The 15,965-nt window shown below is 34.0% G+C and overlaps 1 protein-coding gene across 8 annotated transcripts; it reads left to right on the top strand.

Annotated features, from left to right (window-relative positions):
- The first annotated feature begins 5,371 nt into the window (after nucleotides 1-5,371).
- On the top strand, nucleotides 5,372-8,493 carry LOC107001969. 8 transcript variants are annotated; one of them, XR_003574785.1, is made up of 5 exons: nucleotides 5,372-5,579; nucleotides 5,837-5,901; nucleotides 6,159-6,212; nucleotides 6,787-6,844; nucleotides 7,288-8,493. XR_003574785.1 is itself a non-coding variant. In XM_027912306.1 (3 exons), the coding sequence occupies exons 1-3, from the start codon at nucleotides 6,099-6,101 to the stop codon at nucleotides 7,597-7,599; spliced, it is 498 nt and encodes a 165-aa protein (XP_027768107.1). In that variant the 5' UTR covers nucleotides 5,973-6,098; the 3' UTR covers nucleotides 7,600-8,493. The 8 variants fall into 8 exon arrangements, 1 of the variants encoding a protein (XP_027768107.1); XR_001454487.2 differs by having other exon boundaries at nucleotides 5,837-5,949; XR_003574786.1 differs by having other exon boundaries at nucleotides 5,837-5,949; nucleotides 6,773-6,844.
- The last annotated feature ends 7,472 nt before the right edge of the window (nucleotides 8,494-15,965 follow it).

Raw genomic sequence — 15,965 nt, 5'->3', positions numbered from 1 at the left:
CCTTCTCTTTTATCTCATGATGCTATTTCAGAGGTGAGTCTTGTAAGAACGCATAGTTGTTAATATAAACTCTATTGTTTTATGTCGCACCTTCGAATAGGGCATTATGCTAAATTACATATCTATGGTTGATTAAATTTACATATCTGCCCAACCTTTTCTGGTCAAAATCTTCACTACATAATGATACAACGAAATATTTTCCCAAATTGTTAATAACTCAAATCAGTAAGCACAGACGGACATAGTATACTGATAAATAAGTCACATTGGGCATGACACATAGGGAGACTAGCCCAAGAGAAAGCGTGCAAAGTATATGGGCATTGAGCTATAGAAATACATGGTGTACGAGTGCATATGAGCTATAGGGTAGCTTGTGAGCGAATGAACTATAGGCAATGTATGAATGGACTAAATGATCACATGATCCATGAGTGTATAAGCTAAGACATGCAGACTATATGATATGCAGACATATAAGAAAATGAATTACGGACACAAATCACATTGAAGAAGTGTGTTATATCACATAGATAGGTTGAATTACATGGTGATGAGTACACATATGGATTACGAGAAAGTGAAGCACATGACACATGGCGAGAAAGCATTAAGGAATGTATTATTTAAGCAAGTAGGCTACCAGACATGTAAAATATATAGATGATGCATATGACATGTAAACAAGTGGCATGTGATTAATATAATCCACGAGCACTATTTTTGCCCATATCATATGATCAATTATCCTGGTGTACCACACAATATGGAGAGCTGACATATGGAAAGTAACCAGTGCAATAAATAACTTGTAGGGAAAGGTCCTACGAAAACATATAACATAAACAAGGGTGCTCCGAAGCAGATAACACTTACATGCATGAATTCTATGACATTAGGTAAAATACGAGAAAGTAATCCATAAACTGCAAATTCATACAAATAGATGAGTTGTGGAACTACTCTTTATATTAAGAAAAAAACACTGTCTTAAGAGTTAGAGGTCATGGGTGGTATAGTTCTGCTCATATTCTTTCCACACCTCAAAGCACATACAATTGATTTCGCTATATACTCTCTTCGATCTCCTAGGAATTCTTATACATGATCTGCTATTGGAACTCTGCTTCCCTCTATGTATTGATAAATACCCCCATTATGATAGAAAAATAAAATACTCAATAGTTAATTTTTGGAGTAGAAGTTTGAGGTCAACTTTGCTTTCACTACTAGCTTGTATTATATTACACTCAATGCCTGGTATCCTTTGAGGGTCAAAATATAAAATAAATAGTGAAGATTGAACGCACCATAAAACATGAACACTAATAACATGTAAATGTCAGGTACCTATAAAGTTATATCATATACATAAAATCTTAGAGTTAGCCCCTCGAGGCTTATACTAATAGATTTTTCATGAAACAAGTTAGGGTGCTCCGAATCATTTCTCATGCAAGATAGCAAATAATAAGAACTAGCATATGATCAATTTTTCCTATTCCTTAACTAGATTATGACTGAAGATTTAATGCATTAAAATAATAAATGAACCATGTAGGAGTTCTATCCAATTTGATGGAAGTCTATACATGTGTATACTGCTCTACTTCTCTTTTGTACTAATGATGTAGATGAACTAGGTCCATGCATTTTCTATCAGGTAACCTTTCTATTCCCCTCTTTTTCCTTGTTTTTATCCGGACCAAATATGAAGAGTTGAATCTGTCACGCCCTGAGCTACCCCCGAGACGCGGACAAGAAACCTAGGACCACAAGTGATACCAAGCTAACCCTGGTGGCACGATCATGAGCATACTAAACATAATAAACTGTTGCGGAAGCTAAATCATACTTAAAATGGAATACCCATATTCTATAACTGAGATATTTGAAAACAATGAGTTTTATACAAAAGAAATATTAACTCAATACTAAGCTGAATCTGACTATGTCTGAAAATAGCCTCTAAACTAGACTAGAAATACTGGGACAAGCCCCAACTAAATCTAGCAAAAACTAAAACTAAATGACTAAAGACTGAAATGAAACTCATGACTGTTGTCCTCGGAGAATGAGGACTCACCACTGAATCTGCTGAACTGGAGATCGGGAAATCGATCTATACGTGATCTGGATGCTGAGAACCTTAACCTATATCACGAGAAGATGTAGCGCACGTATGCGTCAGTACTTGAAAGGTACTGAACATGTAGGATAGAGTACAGCTGAAATAAAACATAACTGAACAAGCATAAAACAAGTATAATAATCTGACGTGATGTGTTGATTTCTGAGCTAACTGGATGCAATGACCAATTTAAAACATGCTGAAATTGAATACTGAATATACTGATAAATGGTCAATGCATAGAGTCTGACTGAACTGTGGGAGCTACTAATAATCGATAATAAAACCACATGAGCTAAATGTGGAGTCCGATGTATACGCCCCATCGAGAGGACCCAATATACCCTGCCAAAGGTATAAAGGCATGCTGGCGTGATCAGTAAACTGATTGCCCACATAGGGGACTTACTACCTACTTGGCTAGTAGTTCTAGGACTATTAGGTACGCTAAACACTAGTCCAACTCGGTATTATGCTACTCCCAATGAATTTTGTAAATTAACTGATTACATCTGAATTTCTGTAAATACTGGATAGCTCGAAACTGAACATGCAAACTGAGAATGTAATAATTAATCTGGTAATTATGCATTTATAACTGAGGCATGTATATCAGAAGTGTCTGAAATATATGACCTAGCATGTGTAATTCAAGAACTAAAGAAATACAAAGCTAGGGTTCTGAAATTCATGCGATAATCTGAGTAATAACATGATAATCTGATTTGGAACATATATTTAATAAATTCATGAAGTTATATCAAAGTTCTAGAAACCCTAGGTTTAATCATGATAAGAGAATCAAGAATTGACTGAAACTACGGACCCAATGGGTCAAAGAAACCCACTAGTGAAATCCCACATACCTAGTGATTAAATCAACGGAAAAATACTTAAGTTTCGGGGCTGGAACTGCTGGAGTGTGTGGCGGTCTTGAACTAGGGTTCTTGAGCTTTTTTCTCCTCTCGTGCTTCTAATTCTAAGTTTTGATTTAATGATTTGACTTGGATATGTTTTAATTATGTTTCTAGGCTTAAACTGACTAAAATCTGTTGATTTAGGGTCAAAACGACATAACATAGGGATTAAACGGAGTGGGAAAGGTCAAAAAGACCCCTGGGAAGGTTGCTATCGGGCCTCACGACGGCCAGGACTGACGGTTCGTCGTGCGCCCGACGCCCCGTCGTTGGGTCCGTCGTGAGGGCCTGTTCGACAGGTTTTTACTAAAATGGGCATAACTTTTTACTCGAAGGTTTTATTTTAGCAAGGTCGGTGGCTATGGAAAGATAATTCAATTATCTATCTGTGGGTAGGTCATGGGAGACCTAATTCATTTTGTGCTAAGAGTTATAATCTTTTTAAGTTGACCCAACTGCATTTCCCCTTAACTGGCTGCAAATTTTCCACCTACGGACCGTAGGTCCACCTACGAACCATGATAGTCATCCATAGATATTGTTAGAGAGTGGTTGAAGGGAGTCTTGATCAACAGTCACGGACTACGGACCGTCGTTTGACCTACGGACCGTAAGTTCGTCCGTCGTCCAAGACTTAACCAATTTTTCTAGACTGAAATTTTTGGGAGTTTCTGATCCTATCGACGGTTGTGCAGGACGGACCGTGGTTCAGGATACGGTCCGTCGGTGCCACCGTTGGTAGCACCTGCAGATTTTTCTGAAAAACTAATTTTTGGTCTGTTTTGGCTACGGGGTGTTACAGAATCAATACTAAATTTCCTTCTCTGTCTAACAATGTTCACAAAGTTGTTTGTAGGTGTGTCAATTATAACTCGTTAGGGTGGAAGAGTCTATAACTATTTATTGCCTCATATACTTAGCAACTTTGTTTTATAATCACGTATCTCACTCCTCTATAGCATCCTCATATTGCCCCTACTCAAATGTTAAGGGAATTTTACATATCACATCTCTTTCTAATGAGAAGCTATATGTACATATTTGGCCCGTGTATATCAAGTTCCATTCTCACATGCTTCCTATCTAACAAGTGTCTTTTAATCAAAACTGGCAGATACATGTACTCTTATCCCGCTATGTATAACCACTAATCACAACTTAGGTCTAACCAATCAATTTTCCTTTTGTTTATATTACTCTTAGTGACATTAATCCTCTGTAGACAACACATAAATCATAATAGGAACTAGCATACATATATCCTTTGCAGAAAATAGCACAATTATCCATAAGTGTTATGATTATGAAAAGAATATTAATGCTATCAGTACTTATATGGGGTGGTTGGAACATACCACATAAAACAACTATTAACATATTCGGGATGATATATGGTAAAAATTTAGGACTTATAAGCCAATTACGTGTATCTCTAGTAACATGATTGCACTGATACATTCAGCTATCAGATTGTGCCACTACCTTCTCCTATTAAAAGAAACTGGATCGACAACATCGATTTCGAGTACATGTGTTTACACTAGAAATTCTATGTATATCATAGACTAAGAATAAGTGTACTATATAGGAATAGATTCTATAAATATTGAGAAATATAGAACTCAGGAGTTGGGTACATCTTCCTAAGAAGATGTTCTTGGGAATGCTACATCTCATACATGTAAGTAGGTAAACCCATCAATTTTATAAGCATATGGATAACCATACTATATCTTTCTCGACTGAACCAATGTGACACAAATGGTACAAATGCAACTTTAGATGCAAATAACATAAAAGCCTGTACATATTTTGTGGAGTGGGATTGTCGAATAGTAAAATGAGCTGAATATAGTCTGATGACATTTTAGCTAGAATTAACCTTAATCATAGTAAACATAATATGAATAACATGATCAGGTAAAAGTTGAAAGTGACTTCTTAACTTAGCTATATCGCACGATCTGGAACATGAAGGAAGGTAAAATTTCACACTAGAAAAAAAAACTCTAATATAAGACCAATATTTAGGTACAAGCTACTAATTCCATCTCTAAAAATATATGTATTGGGACAAGATTATACTCCGGTCCTTATTTGTATACTCTATTGGGAAGATACTTAATTCGGTCGCTAATAACATACTAACTCGTCCTAAAGTCTATTTCTTATGCTTTTAGCACACAACAGCGAAAATTTGATAAATTATAGTACACTAAAAATAAATCACCAAAATTTAGGCGGGAATATATTTACATTGAAACCAGCCAAAAAGGAAAAACCCTATGTTTTATAAAAGGTAAAAACGTACAAAGGAAAAAAAGACACTTCCTCTGCTGGACGCAACTCACGCTTTTCTATATTGATATCTCTTCAACAAAGTATTCCCATCCCAGCTTGTCTTCTTCATCAAAGTATTCCCATCACAACTTCTCATCTCTTTCTTGTTCATCAAAGAATTCCCATCGCAGCTTCTCAACTCTGTCTTCTTCATCTAGGGATTTCCATCACAGCTGCTCTTCAAAGAGGTAACGTATGTTGTTGCTTATAGCTCCTCGATTAGTGAAAAAACTTTTACAAGTTTTCTTCCTCTTCTAATCAAGCTTTTGTTGTTTCAAATTTCATAAATAGTATTGTTAGAATTTTTTTAGGTTACTCTTCTTCTTGTTCTTCCTGTTTTATTAGATTAGATAGGTTAAAAGTTTTAAAATCTAATAGCTTTCTTGTGTACAATCAGTTAAAAGTTTTAAAATCTGATATATTCATCAAAGAATTTTCATCGCAGCTTCTCAACTCTATTTTTCTTCATCAAAGGATTTCCATCGCAGCTGCTCATCAAAGAGTTAATATGTATAGTTGCTGCTTATAGCTACTCGATCAGTGAAACAAATCTTACAAGTTTGCTTCCTCTTCTAATCAAGCTTTTGTTGTTTCAAATTTCACACACTGTATTGTTAGATTTTTTTCAAGTTATTCTTGTTCTTATCCTTCCTGTTTTATAACTTTAGATAGGTTAAAAGTTTTAAAATTTGATTTATTTATTTTTTATGTTCAAGGAGCTAAAAGTTTTAAAATCTGATATCTTCATCAAAGAATTTTCATCGCAGCTTCTGAACTCTGTCTTCATCAACGGACTTCCAACGCAACTGCTCATCAAAGAGGTAACACATATAGTTGCTGATTAGGTTCTCGGTCAGTGAAAAAAATCTTACAATTTTGCTTCCTCTACTACTTAATCTTTTGTTGTTTCGAATTTCATAAAATGTATTGTTAGATTTTTCTTTTAAGTTACTCTTCTTCTTGTTCTTCCTGTTTTATGACATTTGATAGGTTAAAAGCTTTACAATATGATATCTTTCTTATGTACAATCAGTTAAAAGTTTTAAAATCTGATATCTTCATCTAAGAATTTTCATCACAACTTCTGAGCTTTGTCTTCATTATCAAAGGCTTTCTATCGTAGCCGCTCATCAAAGAGGTAAAACGTATAGTTTCTGCTCATAGCTACGCTATCACTGAAACAAATCTTACAAGTTTGCTTTCTCTTATAATCAAGCTTTTGTTGTTTCAAATTTCATAAACTGTGTTGTTAGATTTTTTTAAGTTACTCTTCTTCTTGTTCTTCCTGTTTTATAACATTTGATAGGTTAAATGTTTTAAAATCTGATTTTTTTTTAGTACAATCAGTTAAAAGTTTTAAAATCTAATTTCTTCATCAAAGAATTTTCATCGCAGGTTTCTCAGTTCTGTCTTCTTCATCAAAGGATTTCCATCGCAGCTGCTCGTCAAAGAGGTAAAACGTATAGTTGCTGTTAGGTTCTTGATCAGTGAAAGAAAATTTACAAGTTTGCTTCCTCTACTACTTAAGCTTTTGTTGTTTTGAATTTCATAAATTGTATTTGTTATATTTTTCTCTTAAGTGACGCTTCTTCTTGTTCTTCGTGTTTTATAACATTCGATAGGTTAAAAGTTTTAAAATCTGATATCTTTCTTATGTACAATTAGTGAAGATTCAAGTAAATGAACTTTTTAGTAACATTCTCTTTTAAGATTGTTTCTCAAGGTTGTAACATAAAGTTCTGGTGGCAATTGTGATTTCTAATTTTCTTTAATCTGTTTTTATAACCTTGGAGTTCAACCCTATTGTGTGCATCGGATCGTAACAAGTTATATGAATCTTAATATTTTAGTTATTCTTTATCTTTTTTTTGAAAATTTGTTTATGTTCTCTTAAAGGTTATGGCACCTAGCAAGAAGTGGATGGAACTTGTTGATAAATGTCTCGACGAAATCTACTTAGTTGGAGTGCAAAAGTTTTTGGATTATGCTTTTCAAAAAGCAGGAAAAGAATATGAAATACGATGTCCATGTGTCAAATGTTACAATACAACTTTAGCAACTCGTAAAATAATGGAGACACATTTGATAGTATATGGAATAATTTGCAATTATACTTTTTGGTATCACCATGGAGAACGTTTGGGTGAGCCATTGTCAGAATTAGAATCTGAATCTGAAGATACCTTAGAAGATGAAGATAATAATTAAGTAGAAGAATGTGAGGATGAAGATGAAGTAGAAGAATTTTTGAGAGATTTATATCAATCTTAATGGAGGAATTACAAATACTAATTGTGATGATTTACTTGAGGAGGAACCGAATGCCAAAGAAAAAAAATTTTACAACCTATTGAAGGATATTGAACTGCCATTATACAAAAATTCAAAAGCTTCAAATCTTTCTACTTTGATCAAATTGTTTCACATCAAAAGTATAGGTCGTTGAAAATGTTGAAAGACGAGTTGTTGCCTGATGGCCCAAATTTGCAAACTCATATTATGAGGTAAAAAAGATCATTCAAGAACTCAGGCTTTCATACAACAAGATTGATGCTTGTACTAATGTTGCATGTTAAACTAGAAGGAGGATAGCTTACTTAATTCTTGCAATGTTTGTGGTGCATCCAGATGGAAAATAAATACACATAGCGGGTAAACAAAGAAAAGAAAAGGTAAAAATATAGAGTTAAAGAGCCTACGCTATTTTCCTTTGAAGCCTAGACTTCAAGGGTTGTTTATATCTACAAAGACATCTACTCTAATGACATGGCATAAGGATAAAAGAGTTGATGATGGAATAATGAGGCATCCGATTGATTCAATGGCATGGAAATCATTTGATGACCTTCATCCTTCATTTTTCCTGTTGTGCTTATTCCTTACAATTTACCACCTTGGTTGTGTATCAAGCAATTTTATTTTTTTTCTATGCTTATTCCAGGTACAAATGGTCCAGGATATGCAACTGATACATATCTTCAGCTTTTAATAGAGGAATTGAAGGAGTTGTTGGAAGTTGATATTGAGACCTATGATGCATCTACTAGAACAAATTTTGAATTGCATGCTTCTTTAATGTGGACAATCAATGACTTTCCAGCATATGGAAATTTATTTGGATGGAGTAGTACAAAAGAAAAAATTACATGCCCATGATGCAATAAAGACCCTTCCTCAATTCGATTGACGAATAGTAAGAAGGTGCTTTATGGTTCATCAACGTTAGTTTTCTAAAAACCACAAATGGAGAATAAGCACTCATTTGATGGTACCATTAACAAAAAGTCCCAACCAAAAATGTGTTCTGGTATTGAGATACTTAATCAAGTACAAGATCTTGAAGGGCTACAGTTATCAAGGGATCCTATAAAAAAAAGAAGATATCACATGAAAATCGAAAGGATAACTGGAACAAAAAAAGTATTTTTTTGAACTTCCATGTTGGAAATTTCGATTCCTGTGACATAATTTGGATGTTATGCATATTTTAAAAAAATATATGTGATAATATCATGGCAATAATCATGAATGTCACAGGCAAGACCAAGGACACAATCAAAACAAGATTAGACTTGCAAGAGATGAACATTAGGCCAGAATTGAAGTTCAACAGCATGCTACACATTGTCTCCAAAAGATAAGCACAAAATTATGCCTTTTCTTAAAGAATCCAAAGGTTCCTGATGGATTTTCAATTTTATATTTTACAATGTTTGAACCTGAAATATCACAAGATATTTGGATCGAAAATCCATGATTGTCATGTTCTCTTCCAACATCTATTTCCTCTTGCACTTCGTGGTATGGTGTCAAAAGAAGTGTGTGAATTGAATTATCTATATTTCTTAGTGTTCTTGGATCAAATGAGTTGAAAATTAATTACTTGGAACATATTGAAGCGCAAATACCTATAATGCTTTGCAAGTTAGAAAAGGTCTTCCCTCCTTCATTTTTTGATGTGATGGAGCACTTACCTGTTCATTTAGATACTGAAGCTAAGATTGCTGGCCCGATTCATTATCGGTGGATGTATCCTGTGGACGATGGTTATCTTTTTTGAAATCGCTCATTGGTAATAGAGCCTATCCTGAAGGTTGTATTGCAGAGGGATACTTTGCACATGAATGTATGACACTATGTTCAAGGTAACTGCATAAAGTTGATACAAGATTAAATCTGCCCGAGCGAAATTATGATGGTGGTTTATCTATATTTAGTCAACCTGGAATAACTATGGGAGCTAAAGAACCATGTGAGCTTGACGCGGATGAATTAGAACAAGAACATATATACATACTGAAGAATTCAAATGAAGTCTTACCATATCTCAAGTATGGAATGTCCTTTCATATAATCTCATTTTTAATTTTTTTCAGGTAATTCTTTTCTATATGAGGACTTATAGTTCAGTTCAATTTTGTAGAGAGTTTGAATAAAGTCATGAGAATGCTCGACAATTGTCTGATGCAGAATGGAGCCGACAATTTATTGAATGGTTTAAAGTGAGTGAGTAATACATAAATATAAAAATTTATATTCTACAATTATAATACTCATTCTAAAATATTCACCACAATATTTTTGATAGGTTCCAAAATTGCATAAAGGTGATGATAGTTGTATCATGGAAGATCTACTCTCACTTTCACGCGGTCCCACAAAATATTCAACGCGTTCTAATGGTTACATTGTTAATGGATTTCATGTCGAAGAGTATGATAAAATGTTAAGCACTCAAAATTGTGGTGTTGTTTTATTGGGTGAGAATGACAAAGATAGTGAAAAACCTAGATTACTATGGAGTCTTAACTTGAGTTGCAATTTTTCATGGATAGAAGATTGGTTTTATTCAAATGTAATTGCTCTAATATGTATGATGAAATAAAAGGAATTAAAAAGGATGAGTATGATTTTGTGAGTGTTAATCCAGAAAGACTTTTGAAAACAAATGACCCATTTGTTTTAGCGAATTAAGCATCTCAAGTATTTTATGCTAATGATAATTCCCACAAAGGTTGGCAAGTAGTGAGGAAGACTCAACTTCTTGATTCCTATGAGATTGTTGAACAAATAGAACTAATGAGGTGAAGTATCTATTTATGAATCAATATATTCATTGCTAAATAGTATGATGGCGCCATTTTTTGTCACTATATTGTTACATATATTTCATGTCCAAACTTTAACTTTTGACTAGTTTTGCAGGTTCAAGATGAAACCATTGAAAACTGAAAACGAGGTTGGTTCGAATTTGAAGAGTTCTATCAGATATACATTCGTCGCACCTGCTGATATAGGAAAGGGACGGGGATGAGGGCTTAAATCTTTGGATGAGAAAGAAAATACACTACCTAAGAGTTTGTTGCCTCAATCAAGTGATGTAGTTAAGAAGTACATCAAAGAAATCAAAATAAGTAAGATATTTTGTATTCTATTACTTCAGACCATAAGCAATATATTTAATTGTGTCGAAGAGAAATTCCTTTCCTGCATGTTGTATTTTATCTTGGAAGAGAAGGTGTGAAATTTCAACCATTTCCGACGAAAATGATAGAACCTATTAATTTTTATGATTCGTTTTTACTTGGTTAGTGATTTTTAACTAGTGATTTCTCCCTTGTCGCCAATGTTTCACCTATTAACTGCGTTAATGCGTCACAAATAATTCCCCCTGTTGCATCTATTTGATAGATCTCATCATCCCCATCCAAGGCTATTCTTCTAACGAATTAACTCAGTTGCAAATAGGCTTACTGTTAATAGCTACATTAGAGGTCTGTTACCAACTGTTACATTAGTCCACTACTAAAATACCATTTATTCGAACTCACCAGATATGAAAACCACATCACTAAAACTATGTTGGATATGACAGAAGAAGATAAACTTCAACGAGGAATATGATTATTCACCCCCTCGTCCAAGAAGGTAGTCCCACATATCTCCATTTACAAATACCCAACCTGTCTCTGAATACACGCTATTGTTTTCTTGCTTATAACTCCATGTATATTGGTTTGCCCCACCCTTAAAAATATTTTAATCTCAAACAAATGGATGGTTTTTTTTAAAGGTTCTACGGAGAAGGATAGAGGACGAGGACTTGAAAAGTCTACAATTTATAAGAACTCCATGGTTCCTGAGAAATAGAACATCCAAATTAATTTTTCATTTTTTTACATCTGTTATTAATGTTAAGAAATGCACTCAAGAAGTTGAAACAAGTAAGATATTTCAAACATGTATCTTTTATAAATTTGTTGTGGTCTTGTTTTTTAATTTAAACTCTTATATTATGTTCAGTGAGTCCAGTTGCTATATGAAAAGACAAGAGCAACCATTTGGATCCTTCAGCACACTTTAGAAATTTCTATATATGAGGACGACTTTCTTATAGTGAATGTCTATTATTTTCGATGAAAAATGGGTGAACCTATTGATTAAATTGTGTTTAAGAGAAATGTCTTTTCCTACTTTCTGTTATATTCAGAACTTATGCAACAGTCAAGCAACCTAACAAAAATACTAAAGAAAACACATTCATTATGGCTCACAAAAACTAATTGATTAATTATCCATGGAGAGATTTCAAGGGTTTCCTTATTTTACTCTCGACTATCTAGCTTACTGAAGACTAAATTTAGTGTAGAAACTTATCTTTTGAGTTTCTGATTCATCGTGCACGCAATCATGCCATTTATCCAGTTTGGACCTCTCCACTGTTGATCCATACAACTACTGTCAAACATTCTAAACCTTCCAGGCCCATAGATTGCAGAATATACTTTATTGCACGAAAACATAAATTATTGTGATTGACTTTTCACCTCCATTAGAGGATAAAGGCAGTCCTAGGTATCTGATAGGGAATTCTCTTAGTGTAAACCCATTCCTTAAAAGTAGTTCATATTTCACATGATTGTTCACTCTACCTACAAACTTTTTTTCATATTTCACATGATTGTTCACTCTACCTACAAACTTTTTAATCTAAAAAAATGACTTTTTTTTAGGTTCTATAGAGAAGGACAGAGAACAAGGACTTAAAAAGTCTACCATCTTCTCTAGTCAAAGAATGCAACCGATTTATAATAACTCCACGGTTGAGAAATGCGACCAAGAAGTTGAAACTAGTAAGATATTTTCAAACATGTATTTTTTATAAATTATTTATGTTTTAATTTTTTTTCATGAACTATTATATTACGTTTAGTGCATCCAGTAGCTATAAGAAAGGGACTAGAGAAAAGGTCTAGATGTTTGAGCTCACCTTTAGGAATTTCTAAATCTGAAGTGGGATCTTTTAAGAAGAGTGGTATTTGTGCTATTCTACATATGCAAACTCCTCTAAAAGCACAAAATAAAGTTCTACCTCTTCCTCTAGTGAAGAAATAAGAAAAATGAAAAAAATGGTTCTGGAGAAAGAGGATATGCAAACAATTGTTTCATTGTCTCTATCTATTAATTAAGTTAAGAAGCACTCTCAGACAACTGAAAAATGTATGATATCTTAAATTCATATATTATTATTTTTTTAATTTGAGTTTGATTTCTATAGTTTTAAATTATCCAACTATAGGTTCATCTAATCCTACAAAGATAAAAAAAAAAAGTTTGAGGAAGCAACATGTGCAGAGAAGTTGCTTCACTTGAAATTGGACAAAAGTTGAAAGTAAAATTTTACGATAATTGAACCGTTGGAGCAAATAACAATCTATTATCGAGGCATTTGGATAAAATTGTTTGTGATCGTAATATTTCTCCCTTGGGAGTATCATCGTGGCATGATATGAAGCAAGATTTGTTGAATCATATGTGGTCAGCTGTTGAGGTTATTACACATGATTTATATTATTTACTGCTACCTGATATGTCATGTGTTATTTGTCCATATAGCTACTGTTTCTTATTTTTGAATTTTATATATAGTAGCTTGTATAAATATTAAATTGTAATAGATAAAGAGTCTATAATCAAGTACCTTAGAGTTTTTTTATAATTTAGGAGAAAATTGTTCAGAAACACAATAAAATTTGTCGATGATAACTCAACTCATGTTTCGAGTGTTTTAGCATAAATTTGAGAGTGTTGATATTAATGATCATCGAGATCATATCTCGGAATGGATGAATGAGTTATGGAATAAATGTAGAGGATAATTGCATGCAAAATATGTGAAGGATAAGCCACTGTCAACAATCTCTTAAGAATGTCCAAAGGGGAGTAGCCAAAAAAGAATGGTAATTGTCACTCCCCGAGCTACCCCCGAGACGCGGACACGGAACCTATGACAACAATGATCCCAAGCTAACCCTACTAGCATGATCATTAGCATAGTAAAGATAATAAACTGATGCGGAAGCTAAATCATAACTTATAATGAAAAGATGGGGAATTACCATATGCTAAAACTGATTTATATGATAATTGATGAGTTTAATACAATGAAGTTACTAACTCAACACTAAGCTGAAACTAACTATGTCTAAAATAAACATCTAAACTGGACTAGAAATACTGGGACAAGCCTCAGCTAAATCTAGCAAAAACGAGAACTAAATGACTAAAGACCGAAATGAAACTCATGACTGTGGTCCTCGGAGAATGAGGACTCACCACTAAATCTGTAGAACAGGAGATCGGAAGTATATCTATGCGTGATCTAGATGCTGAGAACCTGAACCTACATCATGAGAAGATGTAGTGTACGTATGCATCAGTACTTGAAAGTTACTGATAATGTAGGATAGAATAAAGCTGAAATAAAACATAACTGAACAAGCATAAAAGCAAGTATAATAATCTGACATGATAAACTTAATTCTGAGCTAACTGGATGCAATGACCTATTTATAACATGCTGAAACTTAACACTAAATATACTGATAAATGTTCAATGCAGAGAGTCTGACTGATCTGTGGGAGCTAGTAATAACCGATAATAAAACCACACGAGCTAAATGTGGAGTCCGATGTATACGCCCCATCGAGAGGACCCCAATGGACCCTGCCAAAGGTATAAAGGCATGCTGGCGTGATCACTAAACTGATTGCCCATAGAGGGTACTTACAACCTACTTGGCTAGTAGTTCTGGGACTAATTGGGGACACTGAACCCTATTCCAACTCGGTATTATGCTACTCCCATGAATTCCATAAATTTACTGATTATGTCTGAGTTTCTATAAATACTGGATAGCTCGAAAATGAACATGCAAACTGAGAATGCAACAATTAATTTATTAATTATGTATTTATAACTGAGACATGTATATCTGAAGTGTCTGAAATATCTGACCTAGTTGGTGTAATTCAAGAACTAAAGAAATACAAAGCTAGGGTTTTGAAAATCATGCGATAATCTGAGTAATAACATGATAATCTTATTTGGAACATGTATTCAATAGGTTCATGAAGTTCTATCAAAGTTCTAGAAACCCTAGACTTAATCATGATAATAGAATCAAGAATCTGACTAAAAACTAGGGACCCAATGGGCGAAAGGAACCCACTAATGAAATCTCACATACCTGGTGATGAAATCAACGGAATAATACTTAAATTTCGGGGCTGGAACTGCTGGAACTTTATGCGTTCTTGAACTAGGGTTCTTGAGCTTTTTCTCCTCCCTTGCTTCTAATTTTCTAAGTTTTGATTTAATGGTTTGACTTAGATATGTTATAATTATGTTTCTAGTCTTAAACTGACTAAAATCTGATGATTTAGGGTCAAAACAATGTATCTTAAGGTTTAAACGAAGTGGGAAAGGTCAAAAAGACCACTGGGAAAGTTGTTGTCGGACCAAACGATGGCAAGGACTGATGATCCGTCGTCTAACCGCCGCCCCATCGTTGGGTCCATCGACTGGGCCCGTTCGACATGCCTTTACTAAAATGGGCATAACGTTTTACTAGAATATCTGATTTTAGCAAGGTCGATGGATATGGAAAGATAATTCAATTATCTATTTGTGGGTAGGTTATGGGACACCTAATTAATTTTTTCCTAAGAGTTATGACCTTTTGAAGTTGACCCAACTGCATTTCCCCTTAAGTGTCTTCAAATTTTCCACCTACGACGGTCCGTAGGTCCATTCATAAGTAAAATTTACTAGACACGACTTTGTAGACTCTCTAATATGAACTGCTCTTATACCACTTTGTCACACCCCAACATACCATATGAACATATGCTTTACAAGTGAACTTTGATGAGAAAGTAAACAATGATTCAATATACTTTCTGATGAGAAGCTTCATATACAATACATGTAGACTAGCTGAACCAATACATGTGACAAGTGAAACAATGAATACAAATGATAGCTTTATAATGTCTACAGAGCTTCTACTGGAATCCATGATGATACTACTAATAAAATATGCATAGTAAATACTCGACAAAGTCCCGAATCAACCTGGAGCTCACCAACAACTGCTGAGTATAATGTGCTTTCTATTTGGGAGATCTACTAGTAAAGTACTTTTACCTGCAACGTGAAATGCAGCGTCCCAATAAGGGACAACAGTACGAAATAAAGTACTAAATATGTAAGCCATAATTCAACCATAAAT

Source organism: Solanum pennellii, chromosome 10 (assembly GCF_001406875.1).
Source record: "Solanum pennellii chromosome 10, SPENNV200".
NCBI classification, from domain to species: Eukaryota; Viridiplantae; Streptophyta; class Magnoliopsida; order Solanales; family Solanaceae; genus Solanum; species Solanum pennellii.
Note: the sequence above shows the minus strand (reverse complement) of the source record. Positions and strands in the feature narration are given on the sequence as shown.